The sequence below is a fragment of the Pipra filicauda genome, unplaced genomic scaffold (genome assembly GCF_003945595.2).
Source record: "Pipra filicauda isolate LSUMZ 115617 unplaced genomic scaffold, ASM394559v2 scaffold41_size5083284_pilon, whole genome shotgun sequence".
In the NCBI taxonomy this organism is placed as follows: domain Eukaryota; kingdom Metazoa; phylum Chordata; class Aves; order Passeriformes; family Pipridae; genus Pipra; species Pipra filicauda.
Genome location: NW_024104554.1, coordinates 3,001,675 through 3,020,196, shown reverse-complemented (window position 1 = coordinate 3,020,196; position 18,522 = coordinate 3,001,675). Strand labels below are relative to the sequence as shown.

Here is an 18,522-nt window from a genome sequence, read left to right as displayed (position 1 = left end):
AACATCAAACCATTTGCTTAAAGGCTTCTGACAGACCACTTAGTGAACAGGAGAGGGCCAGATGGCTCTGGTACTAAAGAAAAGGGATGTCCCAAATCTTCCTTTTCTGACATGAGGCATTCCATCAACACCTGTAATCAGCTTGCCCTGCCAGTGCTACAAATGGTTGAACTCAGTGCAAGTTTAAGGTGAAACTGTAGTGTAGCAGTAACAATATCCCAGTTGTAGTTCTGAGATTTCTTCTGCTCTATAGTTCATATCATATAAATTGTTAATTGAAGTTTCTGTTTAAGAATTCAAGTGAAAATAGAAGTAAGCCTAGTCACGTCATTGCCTGAGACACCACAGTCAAGTCAAGTGTTGTATACCCTTTGTTCATGCAGACTCTGGAAGAGAGGTCATTCAGCATACTCTAGAAAATTCAACAAAATCATACTTATTTCAGTGAAGTGGTGCTGCTTCTAGAAGTCTTTATGTTCTACTAACAGGGTTTCATTTGGGTTTGTTGTTGGTTGTGGTAGTTTCGGCTTTTTTAAACTAACTTTACAATAGCCCTTACAAGCACTTTGAAAGCTCAGCTCCTTAGTACTCATATGTATATACTTGAGTAGAAATTTTGTTAGTGATACCCAGTTTTTACACTAGGCAGCTACTTCACCAAATCTTTCTAAAGAGCACTTAATTAGAACACAGCTAACAATAAAACAAGATTTCCCCCAGCTAACAACTCTGCTTATTTCAGAGCTCATTCTATTTCTACAAAAAAAGTAAAAAAACCGTTACCATATTTAATCCTTTCCAAGTTCCCACAGTTTGTCTGTTAAGTACCATGCAATTAGAAAAACAGATCACTTCAATCAAGACATTAAGTACACCCTCATTCTTAACTATACAGGCATCAGCTGTACATAGCACAAAGTACCTAAATTTCCATCCTTAATCCTTGATTGGCACATATCACACAAATAAACCATTGACTTCTAGCTCATTAAACTTATTAGAAGTGAAGAATCTATCCTAATAGGATATCATTCGCATACACATTTGAAAAAAAACCCCAAAACAAAAGAACACCAAGACAAGCTAAGCAGTAAAATGTGACATCTGTCTTCAAAGTGACTTATGAGACATCACTATAAGTAATCCACATGAATTTGTTCAATTTCTTCATACATTACCTTAGATTGTTCTCATCCATGCAAAGTATATAATCAAAGGTCTGGAAATCCTCTTTAGTAACCTAGAATTAAAACCAGATGCTTTAGCCTACAAGCTTCATTTGATTTATAAGAAGAGGAAAAAAAGTATTTTCAAATTCTGTATCTCTGATTTACTAAAAAAGACACAGGTGGAAAGAATAAAACTGCATCTTCATAAATTTTTACAATAAGTTGTGGCATTTTAAATATACTTTACCATGATTATTTATCCATTTCTGCAAGAATTCCATAAAAAACTCCGAGTCAGCTATTCAACCAATCTTTCCTTTTTTTTTTCTTTATTTTTTTATATTTCATGCAGCAACTTAGACATCATTACAAGTGACATTTCTAGTACTTTTCAACTACAAAAACTAAAGCAGATTTCCAAATGTGGAAACTATGCAATAAAAATGGTTAAAAATAAAACAGAAAAATTACTTTCTGGATAGAACAACAAAAATGTAGGTAACCTGGAATCACTCGCAATACTTCCAGTCTAGAAATTTGCCACTGCACAGGAAAAGTTACCAGGTGAAATTCAAAGCTGAAGTATGATGGTATGAGTTACAATCTCTTAAAAACAAATACATCCACAATATTTTAGGCCATGTAAATTCACAAAATTTATAGTATGATGTGAAAAAAATCTATTGTAATCTTCCTACCATAATACAATCTGTTCTTTTTCTTTCCTGTAGTTTACTGACCCCTAAACATGAATATTAACTAAATTCAGAGATCTGAGCTCAGAGGCAGATAGGCAAACATAGCAGATAAACCACTAACTTAAGTACTAATGTCATCTCTACTGTTATAAAGACAGCTGCGGATATTTACCTGTCGTATTTCAGTTTACATTTAAGCCTTAGCTTAGGCTAAAATGTTCCCAGCCCATGCCCACAATGCTAGTATAGGGTTTTGAACCAAGTGTCCATAATGAGGATGAATAAAAAGAATAACATCTATAATGAGTTCACATTAAGACTGCATTTCACACAGTGGCCTGTGTGTCCTATGTGAAGTATCATAACCAATAAACTTGGAAAGTTTGTTCAGAACAGGTTTTTCTGGCAGGCATCTCTGGGAAGGATGGGCTAGAGAGGTGAGTAAGCAAGTAAACAGACAAAAAGACAAAACATCATACTGTAAGTCAGAGGTTTAACTTGTAAAAATTACTTACATACTAAAAAAAGATTTAGATGGCAAAACATCCATTTTGTGCAAACAGCAAATCGATACTGATTAAGCTCCCATAACAGGGAGTAAGAAAAGACAGACGGAAATTATCACCAGAATAAAGCCATAAATGAAACATTCCACACAAAGAGAATTGAAGGGGTGAGGTGTGTCGGGGAAGTATGAGAAAAGAAAGGGTTAATGGTAAAAACTAACAGACTTGTTTATTTTCACTGTAAAAATATTTGCTGTATTCATGCAGTGCCTCTGACCTATGAAAATATTTTTGCAGTGGAAATAGCTCTGTTTTCCTGGCAAATCTAAGCAGTACCTCTACAAGCTGCTTCTGATTGCTCTACACAGCTAAATACAGGCCCCTATGAAAATATGAGGGCACAGATTTCTTTGTTATACAGACATATGTAAGAAGAAAAATTAAGAAAAAAAGGAAAAACACACCTGCCACACTTCCCACTTGACAATGTTACAGTTATTATCCTATGACCAGCACTAACACAGATGCAAATGCAGCCCTAAAACCAAGATTACCATTTGGTTTCTGCTCTTAAGCCCTACAGCAGCATCAGATACAAAAAGCCTAATTGAGCAAACTCCAGGGAACTGAAGATATTCCTCAAAACTATGAAAACTAGTATTTTGGGGGAATTGAGGACATAAAAATTTATGTATAGTTTGAGAAGAGTAGTGGAGAGTTCAAGTTCAACTTTGGATGGAACTACGCAGACAACAATAACCTTACATTAAAAAAATGCATATAACCATTATTAATTTATTTGTTAAACATTTCCCTTTATTTACAGAAGGAAAATCTCATTTTCTCTGTCTAAAACCCCAAGAGAAGCAATAATCCTCAAATTTATCCAGTTGTGAAACAGTGTTTAATACAACCTGCTTCTAATCTCAATTTCATATTTAAGGCAAATGCACGGTATGAGTCATAGGAAAATCAATTTTGGCCTCAGCATGAATAAAAGTGAAACTGATTAAAACTTATCTGGTTTGTGCATGAAGACTAAGAGCTTAGAGAACTGCAATGGGTACATAAACACACAGCAGCCCACCATCGGCTAAAAGGTTAACAACTCTTTATTTTGTATATACATTTATTTTTATACTTCACCTTTCACTTAAAAGATCACTGCATATGATGGTAGGATGCAACCGACTTAACATTCCCTTTTACATAAATCATTCTTGTAGTTTTGAACTAAAAAAAGGTAAAATCCATGATTATCATAATTATGCACAAAATTACATGAAAGAAAGTGACTTTCACTGGGAGGGTACCAGTATTCCACAGGAGTGAAGAGGATAATTGTATGAGGTACTTATCTTAAGACAGTATTTCAAAGGCAACAAAGGTAAATCCCTGCTCTCTATTTCTGCAGCTTCTGTATTACATTTTCCTTAATCTGTTCTGAAACAAGTCTCACACAAAATTCTATCCTTGAGTTTGTCTCTAAAACAAATACAGTTCCACTTGTATTTATCTGACCACTCTGAAAAGTCCTATTTTACACTCTTGAGTCCCTCTCTCTTCAGAAGTACGACAAGACCATAACAGTTTAGAGAATCAACAGAGACCATTTGACAGAAGTTTGAAAAAAAAGTAAACTGGAGTTACATAGTTAACATCACTGCAAAATGAACAGTTACCTGCAGCTCAGGGATTTGAAGATTTTCTTTAAATTTATAAAAGAAACTGCTTGTACTGGGATGTTTTGGACAAATTTTCATCCTGTTAGTCTTTCATTTTATTGTCTCATTCTTGTTAATTTTCTCTCCCTGTATATGTAACATTTTAGGGTCTTCTGCTTTAAGAATCTCTTCATTTGCCAGAATGTATAAGCAAATGTCTTCATTAAAGTGTTTCCATTCCCTCTCTGCCAAAGGAGGATATATAGATTCGTTTCAAGGCAGAGGATCAACTCATTTTGGGTCCTTTGCTTTAGTTTAACTGCTCACAAACTACTCTAGGAATATCCAAGAACAGTTCTTAAATTTCCAAGGCATATCTTCTAAGAAGACAAACATTTTACACTGCTGTGACTGAAACACTGGCTGAATAGTTTCAGTATCATTTAGCTTGTATATTGCCAAATAACGATGTTTTCAAGCACTGATAAATAGTAAGTCCAGAACTTGTAACAGGTAAAGATTACAACAGACTTTTTTAGTAATTATTCTAATAGTAAAATAATGAAAAATCTGAAATGTTGCTGGGCTTAATTCTGTTTATTATATAAAGGGAGATTAACATCAGGAGAGGTCAGTAGAGGGCAATTGACTAATTGAGAGAATTTATTTTAAAAAGTCAAAAAACTAAACATGTGGTCTTTGAAAATGAAGAAAGTAAATATGACCTCAGTATGGTCTAGTAAAATTCTGAAGGGAACAGAAATGTAAGATAATACCAAGACTACTTGATCTTTTTGTCAGTACAAGAACTAGTGGCATAAACTCAAACTAAGTAAAGGTCAAGCCCTAAAGGAATATCTTATATCCAGAGAATAGTTAACTGAAGTAAATTATGTGCATTTATTTGAGTGTCTGAATTATTTAAATAGATGCAGACACATTTACTTCCAATCTGTCTGGAATGCAGCATGGAAATGCATGTTCTTTTGTTAATGAAAACAGATATGAGTTTTGGTTAAAACTTAGAGGATTTCACTAAGTGACAAACCTGTCTTATCCTTAAGAATGCTTCAAGGGTATGTTTTCCTCTGAAGTTACCACCAACTGTGCTACTAATCTTGGGTTTGAGTGCTTTCATTCTAATTTAGCACTAAATATTTTTAAAAGATCTTCATGCAAGAGCAGAAGCTTTCTGTGACAGATGAACAGGTATTCTACTTCTTTTTGGACTTGTTAAATAAATATGCAATTTTTTGCTGAAGGATGCATCACAGATTACTAGAGTAAATCCATTTTTAAAAAGTATTTAAAAAATGCCCAAAATACTAAACATTTAAAGGCAAGATTTTTCCATAATGCGCAAACTGCTCCAATGCTTCCTAGTTATACCTCCAATGAAGTTTGGTAACAAGAAACTCACTAAGCTCAACTAGAAAAATAAGGCCACTTTGAAGTCCTTTGAAAAACTACATATAGTATTTATTACTTGATGCTTAACCATGCATTGGTCAAATGACTTCCGTGATTGCAATGGTTAGGGCTAAACAAAGCATGGGTATGAATAAAAAAGAAAATATACTCTCTTCTACCTGCCGTGCTTTATGGGCTGTCTCAATGCCATGATTTCTTAGACAGCTTAAAGCCCTTGAATCTGGGGAGCGCCCCACGTTCCAGTCTGAAACAGCAGCACTGTCTGTCCTCCACTGTAACAACAAAACAAATACATACACATATTTAAAGAAAATTAAAGTACAGTACCTGCCTGGCAATATGATTCATGGGAATGCCATGCTTCTTCATGCAATTCTGTCCTCGATAGTCAGGAGGGCTTCCTATTTCATAGGTAGATGTTGCTGCACTGTCTATCTTCCACTACAGAAAAACAAATTTATATTTTTAAGTTTCCTTTCTCACTGCTTACAATTCTAACTGGCTACAAGACGGTAATTTCTTAGGCAGGAAGAAAAATAAATAGCTTACCTTATGTTCAACTTTTTCATCAGTTACAAGTTTTCTAAAAACTGCTTCAGCTATTGGAGAGCGACAGATGTTTCCTATGGAAACAAGAGATTAAAGTGAATTTTCAGACTATTGAAACAAAAATATCAATAATTGTGTGGATTTTTCAGCGCAAATCAGATTAAAGATTTTATTTACTTAAACAGAACGTATATTGCTTATGTGAAAACCCAGAGTCCTGCACCTGGGTTGGAGCAATCTCCAGTATCAATACAGACTGTGGCATGAAGGGATTGAGGACTTGGGGACACCAGTGGATGAAAAATTGGATATGAGCCAGCGGTGTGCATCTGCAGCCCAGAAATGCAATCCTTGGCTGCATCTAAAGCAGCATGGGCAGCAGATCAAGGGATGTGAGTCTGCCCCTCTACTCAGCTCTCATGAGACCTGACCTGAACTAGTGCATTCAGCTCTGGGGCCCCCAGCACAAGAAGGACATGAACCTGCTGGGGTGGGTCCAAAGGAGGACCATGAAGATCATCAGAGGGCTGGAGCACCTCTCAGTGAGAACTGAGGTTGTGCAGCCTGGAGAAGAGAAGGACTGGGGAGATCTTAGTGCAGCCTTTCTATATATAAATAGTACTGTAGTGACAGGACAAGGGACAACTGTTTTAAACAGAAATGGAGAAGATTTGTATTGGACATGAGCGAGAAATTTTTCTTTCTTTTTTTACAATAGGAGTAGTGAGACCTGGAACAGGTTGCCTAGAGAAGTTGTGGGTGCTCCATCATTGGAAGTGTTCAAGGCCAGGCTGGATGGATCTTTGAGCAACCTGGTCTAGTGGAAGGTTTCCCTGCCTATGGCAGGGGGGTTGGAACTAGATCATCTAGCTGATGATCCCTTCCCACCCAAATCATTCTATGATTCTGTACTATCCATCAGTCTCTTGAAATGCATATTATTATATGAAACATAATATATGAAAATAAATCATTAAATAGGAGGAATATTGTGTAAGCACATCCCTCTCTTCTCCTTCACAAAGAGTATGTGATCACAGAAGACCAGACAAAATTACGAAATTTAAATGGTAGCGTATAATTTTTATCTTCAAATCTTCCTACACACTGCCAAATTTTAACTAATACCATGTAGTGGGTTTCTGTGGCTGGGTTTTGGTAGCGGAAGGGGGACTACAGGGTTGGCTTCTGTTAGAAGCTGCTAGAAGCTTCCCCTGTCCGGCGGAGTCAATGCCAGCCGACTCCAGGATGGACTTGCTGCCGCTGGCCAAGGCCAAGCCAATCAAGAGCAATAGTAACACCTCTGTGATAACATATTTAAGAACAGAAGGTTGTGGCGCAGAAAGAATTCCAGCCACGGAAGAGCAGAGTGAGAACATGGGAACAAGGCAGACATCAAGGTCAACGCAGAGGGAGGGGCAGGAGATGCTCCAGACACCAGAGCTGAGGCCCCTGCAGCCCGTGGTGCAGACCATGGTGGAGCAGCTGTGCCCCTGCAGCCCATGGAGGACCATCGGGATGCAGAGACCCACCTGCAGCCCATGGAGGAGCCCTTGCTGGAACAGGTGGATGCCTGAAGGAGGCTGTGACCCCGTGGGAGACCCACGCTGGAGCAGGGTCCTGCTGGAGACCTGCAGACCATGGAGAGGGAAGCCCACACTGGAGCAGGTTTTTCCTGGGTAGGACTTGTGGCCCCTGTGGGAGACCCATGTTGGTATGGCTCATTTGTGAAGGACTGCACCCCATGGAGAAGTGACCCATGGGACAGCAGTTTGGGAAGAGCTGTTGCCTGTGGGACAGACTTACGCTGGAGAGGTCCATCAAGGACTGTCTCCCATAGGAGGGACCCCACGGGAGCAGGGGAAGGACTCCTCTCTCTGAGCAGCAGCAGAAACAACAACTGACCGTAACCCCCATTCCCTGTCCCCCTGCACCACTGGGGGGGGAGGAGGAAGAACATGGAAGGAAGGAGGGGTGAGGGGAAGGTGTTTTTAAGATTTTTTTTTCCTAACTCTTTGGCTCCTATCCTGTTAGTAATAAATTTAAATAATATCCCCACTATGAGTCTGTTTTCCCTGTGAAGGTAATCAGTCACTGACCTCTCCCAGCTCTTAACTGATGAATCCTTAGCTGTATTTTTTTCTCTCCTCTGTCCAGTTGCAGAGGGAGAGTGAGAGAGTGGTTTTAGAGGGTACTTGGCATCCAGCCAGGGTCAACCCACTACATACCACTTTCAATAATGCATGAACAATCATGAATATTTGCCTAAAGTATTTACATTACTACCTACCTGTGAACAAAAACTTTTGGACAACAAAACACAGCCACCACCATTGTGAAAACAACATAGTGAAATGACTGAACAACCTGTAGTTTAAAATGCTCTTGATAACTGAAGTCACTGCAGATCAAACAGAGCCCTCACCAAGAGCAGCTTCCAGATACCAATTCCAAATCCCCCTTAAAAAGAATTCACTGACACAAGCACTAAAAACAACTCAGAAAAAAAGATTCCAAACTTTTTTAGTCCAAAATATGGAGGATTAGGAACAAAACATAACATGTGGTAAAGCTGAAGTGGTGTCAATCAGCTAACAAACAGTTAAGGTACTTAATTATATACATACATAATCAGTGTTCCCTTCCAGTGGCCTCCAATTGCACTAGCCACTTGATCTGACCTTATTTTTAGAAAGAACCTGTTTCAACAATGCAGTACTGCCCCATTAAAAAACTAGAAATGATGGAGCTATAGCATTTTTGCTCCACTGCTGAAGCTGTAACTAAGTTAACCATCTATGGTAGACCTCTTAAAAATGAATGCAGAAATTCATATTCTTGGAAAAAGAATTAACTGTCTCAACAAAAACAAAAAGCCTATTTGGTGATTACTTTAAGTCTTTCTACCTTTTCATCCTTCAGAAATTTTGAGTAACTAGACAGATATTCATAATATTTGAGATGTCACCAAGATGACAATAACTCATACACTCAAATCTTCACTTTCCATCAAACAGAATATGTAACTTTGCTCATTACTGACTTTTGAGCAGACAAGTACAAAATACCAGAAATGGCAAAACTCACTTCTGGACCTCTGAATAGAGCACTCTTCTGCTACTGATTCTTTCCAAATCTCAAACAGTAAAAAAAAAAACAATGCCCATGAACAAAGCTAAATTTCCATAAGCAAAAAGAAATTTTCAGATCGGGCACTTAAGTTCATTTTCATGCCTGTATTTTCAAACAAAGCACCAAGGTAGATACTTCACTTCTAGAGAGAAAAGCTGGTATGATCTGGATGTTTAATAACGTGCTGTCACTCATGCCAACTATAAAATTCACGAAGAGAGAAGTGAAGAACTGAAGCAATACAAATTGGCTGTCAAAGATCTAGAGAACATTGAATCACTAAATGGCAAAAGGAACGAGCTAATCATTGATAAAGTGATCTTGCTGAAATACTAGGTGAATTCTGATGGCAGTAGATCTTCCAGGAGAAGACATACTATTTCTATTATTTGAATTAGTTTATTCCATGCACAGAAATGAAATCATTCTTGGAAGGAAAATAAACGGTAAAATTTTGGGTTTTCTTAAACAGTTAAGTGAGAAAATAGGTTAGTATTATTAATTATAAAAATGTTTTAAAATATGGTAATAAATAAAAAAATCTCATTTCTTTACTTGAGTACATGAGTTAAGCATTAAACAATACAATTTCAACAGGGAACGTGGTACAGCATAAGACAGAATATAACCTTCGTATCAGTGAGCCCAGTCCTTCAATATTGCAAGCATATACAGCATCACTTCTCTTAAAAACACATCCAGCTCCCTTTCAAAAAGCATCATCTACCTTTAAAGGCTATTTCAGATACTAATTTCCTGAAACCTTCTAATTTCCACTTAAGCCTGTGCTCATCTGATCTTGGTTAACATCACTCTCTACCTTAAAAACCTTTCTTTCCTTCAACAGATACAGAACTCTTGCCAACCATAGCTGTGCTGAACTAAACAAACCAAGCTCTCAATCTCCTCATGAAATTAACTGACCCTTATCTAATCACTCCAGTTAAGTCAACTCTGCACTTGTTCTAATTTGAATTTATTTTTCTTGAATGCTGACAAATAAAGTCACAGACTACACTGCAGGAAAAGTTTGTTCCAATTTGTCTTATAAAAGGAAAAAAAGTCTGACATATGTACTTAGTTCTTTTGAAAATAACCTGAGATAACTACTACAACATTTGACAAGTTCATGAATATCAAATTTACAAAGATCATCTCCTAATTTGTGCATTTCCTCTCTTTCTGTGCTGCTTCAAACAGGTGTTCTTTAAGTCTTCTTTTTAAACTATTAAATTCTGTTTCCATTACAACAGCTGTTGAGGCCATCTATTTCATCCTGTACAAAATTATTCCTCTGTATGAATGATCCCACACAACTGTGCGTGAACAGTAACTTTCATTACTACAGTCAACATTTTGGCAAAAAAAATGATTAATACTATTGGTCCTCATAACTCCTTACCTAGCTCCCAGAATTTCAAAATGGTGGTTTTGAAATAAAATTTCATGGCTTTTTCCATTTGTTTATCCTTCTGCTTCATATGGATTGAATTACTTGCTCCAAATTTTCACTCTTCTGTAACCTATTCACTACTTAGAATAAATGCTATAAATGTAATCTTTAATGATATCATATAAAAGACCATGATGAACAAACACCATGATCGCCAGCTGATTAAACTTATTAACTATCACTTCTAGCAATAACTAGAAATTACAGTTACATCATTTTTGAAAGAAACATCTAACCTAGTTTGTGACTTAAAAATTAATGTCTTCCAGGACAACACATTCCAGATATTACCAGAGGTATCAGCATTGCTAGGGAACTGCAATCATCATTCAGATCTGTTCTTGACAACTACAGACAGAACCACAGAACTGACTTAGCAGCTCTTCTACCTGCACACTCTGCAATATTATTTTCATCCTAACCAACTCTTTCACCCACACTACTCCTTGCAACAGTTATCATTCATCTCAATATTGATGGAAAGTCCTATCTCATCCCACTGACATATGCAAACTTCAATCATTGTTTTCCAGTCACCTTTCCCACTATAATTTCTATCCACTTCACATCCAGTTTTACATCCCACATTGGTCTTTCCAGGCTTTCTGAGATCCCTTGCAGACGCACAGTATTCCCTAAGCTATGGATTGACAGCCGTATTTGGGGAGTGAAGGGGGAAATTTCACAAAAAGAATCATAGGGCAATTACCTTCCTCCTTGGACTTGAACCATATTTCCTTAAACGTTATTTACACTTCCTCTTTGCTACCTATCCTCCTCTAGTGTTCCTTTCTCCTTTGTTGTATTTCTGACTGATCTGATCATGCTGATTTTATGTAGAAGATAACAGTATTCAAGTTTGCTGAATCTCCATCTTCTCCATTTTTTACATTTCAAGCTATTTAAGTTATAGTGACATTTTCAATCACAGAAAACTAGTATCCAAGGTACCCAGACAGTGTTGATCCATTGAAATTAATCCCACAAACATCCCCAAATACGACAATACAAGGATAAGAAATTTGAATCACAGAATCAGTACTGGAACCATTTGTCAATCACTTCTAAGAAGCCATGCTTTGTCACTCATTTTCTAGGAACAAGGACTTCTCTGATGGTTATCTAAGTCAATGCTTAATTTTTGAGTTCTTACTCCAGTCTCTGCACTAATCTTTGACCTATTCCCAGACAGAAATGGTAGCACTGGTTCTCCTGGCAGGAAAGACAACTTGAATCCATTTCATGCTCAAGTTCATTGCCCATTCTTAAGTATATTGATCCAATCATCTATTCCCTCAATTGGTTTTGTATCTTGGCTGTTCCTTATTCAGCTCCCCACTTCTTTCAGAACTTCCCAAACGAAAATAACAATGCTTTTCTTTTGTTCCTTTCTTTTCCTGTCTGCTGATTGTAACAAAAGTTTTACTACATTTCATCCTCTCACATTCAAAAAACTGCTCTTATCTTTCCACACATGGTCAGTTCATCCTAGAAATTGTAATAATGCTTCCTGGCATCATTTGCATCATTCAGCAGTTCCCCTTCATAAGTGAGTGTTTAAAACTAACTGCTCATAATTCTTTACAGTTAAGTCTATCTTGTCACACTTAGCATTCAATTACCTTTGTAAGGAAGCATTCAAGGCACTGATTTTAGTTCAGATTCCCTGATCTTTTCATCTGTGTGTGTGTGTGTGTGTGTGTGTGTGTGTGTGAAAACTTTCCTTGCAGTAAGGTTAGTTATACTGAATTATCAACTGCTGGAACATTATGCTTTTCTCAGCAACCTAAAGGTTGACCAGGAAAATACAAGTTTTCAACACATAAGCACCTACTCACAACAATCAGACTCAGTATGTTTTAAGCATACATCTTGTTTTTCAATTCCAAGATCTCTTTTACAACCATGCTTTCAACTCTCTAGTACTTCTGCATCATTCTGAAACACAGATTAAATAAGATATTGTATTCTTACAGCTATATTACCAGTGCTGCAGAGGTCATTTTCCTTACATTTATCTAACATTCTCTTCTTTATCCAAAAAATGTCATTATTTCTTTTTGTCAGCTTGCTAAGAATCCTCATTACAGCATCTCCTTTTCATGACTTCTTCAATGTCTTACCCAACCTATTGCTTTCCTGTTCTGCAGCTATAAATAGCATTTTGTCCCATGAAGCCTAGTATTTGGCTATATCTAAACACATATAATAGATTGTGACAAATGAACTAGAAAACTCAAATCTCTCTGTCATCTAATGTCCTCATACCCAACAAGTTAATTGCCATTTCAGAAATGATTTTATGCAGTCTGGGTCCCTGGTGACAGTACTCATACTCAGTGATTCACAACAAGCATTAATCTTCTGAGGACTCAGCCAAAACCACATTGCTAAACAGTCCACCTGTCTTACAACTGTTCTTCCATCCAAGGAGGAGATCAGTAAGCCAGTGCCTGGCCTAGAGCGCCCATTCAGCTTGTTATGTTATAGTGGACAAGTCATCAGAGAGGATGAGGCTGACTTATATAACACAGCATCATATTAAGCTCATTTCTGGAGCTCAACCATTAATTACATGAGCTATGTAAGTGTAAAATGAGCAAACTGCATTTTGGTTCACCTCCACTTTTAATTATTTCTTTGCTTAAATGGAAAAAAATTCTTTCCTGGTATCTTTTCATATACTGTAATTACATATTTTGCTGAGTATTTCATTATTCTCTCAGTGATGAGGAACCCTTATCATTAATGTAGTTATGCACATTAACTAGATTGTATTTTGTTGTGTAATGAATATCTGCTTATTTCATTACAAACAAAGAACGCAGTCGAGAGATATTTCAGTAATACGGTTCTTTCACAACAATGTAGAAAGAAAATGTAAGAATTGTACTTTCTGGGATCCACTCTCACTGGATGTGGCAAATTTAAGAATTAGTATACTTCATTAACCAGTAAAGAATAGTACAGATAAATGTGGTTCTAGAAATCTCTTTAGTACTCTTTTCAGCAATAATCTCAGCTATTATTTCTAATAAAATTTGTGAGAAAAAAGTATCACTCTTCAAGAACAACCAGAGAAAATTAAGCAAACTTAAAGCAGGAAGAAGAAGAAACAACTTGCCTACAAAATTTAACTGAAAAGAGTGTATATTTCACCGGAAAAAAGAACTGCTTATCATGTCAATTAGCTTTTTCACACCACATACCATTATGGCTATTTTTTATAGCCCAGTAACACAGAAGAGGAAATTTAAAAGCTATTTACAATATGTGATTTGATTAAAAAACCCATCCCACTAACACTTGTCCTGACTTGTCCACCCAGCCCTCAGTCTTAAAATTAATAATTAATATAAATTATTATATTATCTTACACTAGTAAGAGCTCCTCAGACACCAACTTGCATTAGAAACTTATTACAGTGCAAATCATCATGGGCTTACAAACTCATATGTATGAATTGTTTCACAAAAGCATAGTACAGTTTAGATTGGAAAAGACCCTGAAGATCACTGAGTCCAGTTGTTAACCCAGCACTCCTAAGTTGACCACTAATCCATGTCCCAAAGCACCATGTCTACAAGTCTGTTAAATACCTCCAGAGGCTAAACCATCTCCCTGGGTAGCCCTTTCAATGCTTGACAGCTTTTTTGGTAATGAAACTTTTCCTAATACCCAATTAAACCTTCCCTGGTGCAACTTAAGGCCATTTCCTCTGATCCTATCGCTTATAACTTACTTCAGGTACTTGTAGAGAGGGATGAGGTCTGCCCTCAGCCTCCTTTTCTCTAGGCTAAACAACCCCACCTCCTTCAGCTGCTCCTCGTAAGACTTCCTCTCCATTCACCAGCTTCATTGCTCTTCTCTGGATACTCTCCATCACCTCAGTGTCTTTCTTGTAGTGAGGGGCCCAGCACTGAATGCAGGATTTGAGGCGTGGTCTCACCAGTGCTGAGTACAGGGGAACAATCACCTCCCTGGTCCTGCTGGCCACACTATTGCTGATACAGTCAAGGGCCTTCTTGGCCACCTGGGCACACTGCTGGCTCATGTTCAGCCGGCTGTCAACCAGCACCTTCAGGTTCCTTTGCCACTGGGCAGCTTTCCAGACACACTTCCCCAAGCCTGTAGCTCTGCACAGGGCTGTGACCCAAGTGCAGGACCCAGCACTTGACCTTACTGAACCTTTGGCCCATCAATCCAGCCTGTCCAGATCCCTCTGCAGAGCCTTCCTACCCTCCAACAGATCAACACTCCCACCCAAATTGGTGTTGCCTGTGAACTTACTGTGGTTGCCCTCAATCCCCTCAATCAGATCACTGACAAAGATATTAAACAGGACTGATCCCAATACTGAGCTCTGGGGAACACCACTCATGACTGGCCACCAGCTTCACCGACGTTCTCTAGGCCTGACCATCCAGACAGTTTTTTACCCAGGAAACAGCACATCTGTCCCAGCCATTAGCAGCCAGTTTCTCCAGAAGAATGCTTTGGGAAATGGCAACAAAGGCTTTATTGAAGTCCAGGTAGACAACATCTACAAGGTGGATCATCTGGTCATGGAAGATCAAGTCAATCAGCAGGACCTGCTTTTCCTAAACCCATGCTGCCTGGGCCTGATGCCCTGTATGTGCCACATGACAGCACTCATAATGGTCTGCTCCATGACCTTCTCTGGCATTGGCATCAGGCTGACAGGCCTGTAGTTCTCCCAGATCGTCCTTCCAACCCTTCCTTTAGATGGGCATCACATTTGCCAACCTCCAGACAACAAAGACCTCCCCAGTTGACCAGGACTGCTCATAAATGATTGGAAGTGGCTCAGTGAGCACTTCCAGCAGCTCCCTCAGTGGAGGAAAAGTGTCTGGAAAGCAGCCTGGCAGAAAAGAACCTAGAGTTGCTGTTTTACAGCTGGCTGAGCATGAGCCAGCAGCGTGCCCAGGTGGCCAAGAAGGCCAGTGGTATCCTGGCTTGTATCGGGAATAGTGTTGCCAGCAGAACTAGGACAGCGATCATCCCCCTGTACTCAGCAGTGGTGAGGCCACAGCTTGAATCCTGAGTTTAGTTTTGGGTCTATTACTTCAAGAAAGACATGGAGGTGCTGAAGTATGCCCAGAGAAGGGCAACTGAGATGGTGACGAGTCTGGAACACAGTCCTATGAGGAGCAGCTGAGGGAGGTGGGCTTGTTTAGCCTGGACAAAAGGAGGCTGAGGCTCTCTAAATTACCTGAAAGGAGGTTGTAGCTAGGAGGGGGTCAATCTTTCCTCCAAGCCAACTCACAACAGGACAAGAGGAAATGGCCTCAAGCTGCACAAGAGGGGAACTTCAGGATGGACATCAGGAGGAATTTTTTTCACCGAAAGGCTGGTTAAGAATTGAAAGGGGCTTCCCAGAGAGGTGGTGGAGTCACGATCCCCGAAGTATTCAAAAAATGACTGGACATGGCACTTAGTGCTGTGGTTTAATTGAGAGATTGGTGTTTGGTTAAAGGTTGTACTTGATGATCTTGGAAGTAATTTCCAACCTTAATGATTCTGTGATTCTATTCTATGATTCTGTGATACTGCTCCCCATCCCTGTCTTCCAGCCCAGGGGGCTGGTACCTGGAGAACAACTGGTCTTACTGTTCAACACTGAGGCAAAGAAGGCATTAGATAAGTCAGCGTTTTTCTCATCCTTGGTCATTATTTCCTCCTGCATCCAACAAAGGATGGAGATTCTACTGAGCACTCCTTTTGTTGCTGATGTATTTACAAAAACATTTTTGTTATCTTTAACAGCAGTATCTAGATTAAGTACTAACTGGTCTTTGGGTCTTCTAATTTTTCTCTCTGCGTAACTTCATAACATGCTTATAGACCTCCTGAGCTGCCTGCCCCTTCTTCCAGAGGTCATAATCTCTCCTTTCTTCCCTCAGTTCCAGCCAAAGCTCCCTGTCCAGCCAGGCCAATCTCCTTCTCTGCTGGCTCATCTTTCAGCACACGGGGATGGTGATTACTACAGCCTTTGGAACATCATGTTTGGGAAGAAGGATTCATGTTAATTAAGATGTTTTTATACAAAAACATTTGTATAGGCCACTGGTTTCCAAACATACAGCAACTGATAATCCCTCAGTGAAGGATGCTTTTCCTGAATTATTATTAGATGCTGACTTTACTCCAAGGTAAACATCAGAACATATTTCACAAAACTAAACTCTTGTTTTGCTATTCAGTTAATCTGCATGTCTCCTGTTACAACAGAAAAGCAGATAATGAAAAGCCCAAACATTAACCAATAGTTTTATAACAAACCTGGCAAAATGCCAGGGATTCACAGCACACAGGTAAGATTATACAGGCTGGAACATAGGTAATGTTAAAGGCACTCCTAGATTAGAGTAGAGCACCATCCAGCTTGTTATCCCCTGATGGAAGTGTGTACAAAATGGGGCATGGCTCTGTAATCCGTGCAGCCAATTCAGCAATTTGTTGGTTGTAATCATCTTATTTATCAGTAATTTATTGTCTTAAGTTTCAGAAAAACATTCAAGTAATTTCTGATCCCATCTACACTTCTATTTCCTATGACTCTGCCTGACAGCATTTACAACATAAACACACAGAACATCTGTAAAAAAGTTTTCTATTTCTTCCTTTTGGTAGCCTTTCAAAAAATTCTTATTCTTTTCCCTCATTTTCATGACAGATCAAGATTTCATTATTAGATCATGACAGATCAGCCTCCACTAAATTCTTTTTCTTAAAGTCCTAACGTACTTTTCCTCTTTTTGCAGAGGTTGTTTCATTAACTTCAGTCATTTTTGTTGCAGTCTTCTCTCCCTTTTCCATGTCAGGTGTTCCAAACAGCAAACCTGTGGGCAGGCTCCTTGTTCCCTACTGGCTGTTCAGGAGCCAAGAGCTGCACAACTCAGAAGGCCGTTCACAGTCACCACCCCTGATGGTGGTTTATGTGTGTTTAGCTGCTGCTCTTCCCCACGCACAACCTTCGCGCTTTTCAACACTGGACTTCGCCTGTTATTTCCTACTGATTCCAGAGAATTGCTAGGGTTGGAAGGGGCCTCTGGAGATCACCCAGTCCAATCCCCCTGCCAAGGCAACGTCACCCAGAGCAGGTGACACAGGAACGCGTCCACGTGGGTTTGGACTGTCTCCAGAGTGGGAGACTCCACGACCTTTCCGGTCCGCCTGTTCCCGTGTTCTGCCACGCTCTGTGTAAAATTTCTCCTCATTACTCCGACCTATCAGAACCAGGGAGCAGACAGATTACGCTTTCTGCCTTCCTGGCCACTGCTCCGGCTCTCCCCAACAAGGGAAACGGTCGGAGCTCCCTCGGGCGGGACACCCGCGGCACCGGGGCGGGCGGGGCGCGCCGGCCCTGCCGCGGGCCCTCGTCTCCCCGCGCTCCCAGCCATCCCCGCCGGCGCCCTGGGCCGAGGAGCGGCGGGCGGGAGCAGCGGCGGTCAGGGAGCAGGAGCAGTGCCGTCCGCAACGCGCCCCCGCCACGCTCACCCAGACACACGAACAGCACCGACTTCGCCTCCCCCGCCGCCATCTTCCACCGGGGACCTCGCGGCTGTCGCGCAGCCCGCGCCGCGCTTTACGGCACCGGCCGTTAGAGGCGGCCGCGGGATTCGCCTGTTTGGAGGCGGAAAAAGGGGCGAAGCGCGAACCGGGACCGGGACCGGTGGGGAGAGGAGGACGAGACGAGGCGGGAGCGGCGGGATGGGACGGGACCGAGCGGGGCAGGAAGGGGAGCGGGCGGTTCGCAGGCGCCCCGGCCCCACCCGCCTCACCTGCGGCAGGTGAACGGCTCGGCGGGGCCGCCCTGGCGCCTCCCAGTGAGGCTGCGGCGGCAGGAGGAGAAGCAGCAGCAGTGAGAGGGAGCGGGGGCGCCCGGCCGGGCAGGA

At 40.2% G+C, this 18,522-nt stretch overlaps 2 protein-coding genes across 3 annotated transcripts in view; one reads left to right on the top strand and one right to left on the bottom strand.

Annotated features, from left to right (window-relative positions):
- ACP1 (acid phosphatase 1) overlaps positions 1–18,218 on the bottom strand; it is a 24,425-nt gene extending 6,207 nt beyond the window's left edge. Inside the window, exons 1-4 of one of the 2 annotated variants that reach the window (XM_027744764.2) lie at positions 18,125–18,218; positions 6,018–6,091; positions 5,627–5,740; positions 1,179–1,240 (exon numbers count right to left, since the gene is read on the bottom strand). In XM_027744764.2, coding sequence (XP_027600565.1) covers positions 1,179–1,240; positions 5,627–5,740; positions 6,018–6,091; positions 18,125–18,167 — 293 coding nt within the window. In that variant the 5' untranslated portion in view covers positions 18,168–18,218. Of the gene's footprint in view, positions 1–1,178; positions 1,241–5,626; positions 5,741–5,795; positions 5,910–6,017; positions 6,092–18,124 lie in introns of both variants that reach the window. The other variant, XM_027744763.2, reaches the window with a different exon arrangement.
- SH3YL1 (SH3 and SYLF domain containing 1) overlaps positions 17,984–18,522 on the top strand; it is a 51,117-nt gene continuing 50,578 nt past the window's right edge. The window contains 1 exon segment of the mRNA XM_027744762.2: positions 17,984–18,522. Within this exon segment, the coding sequence (XP_027600563.1) occupies position 18,522 (1 nt within the window). The 5' untranslated portion in view covers positions 17,984–18,521.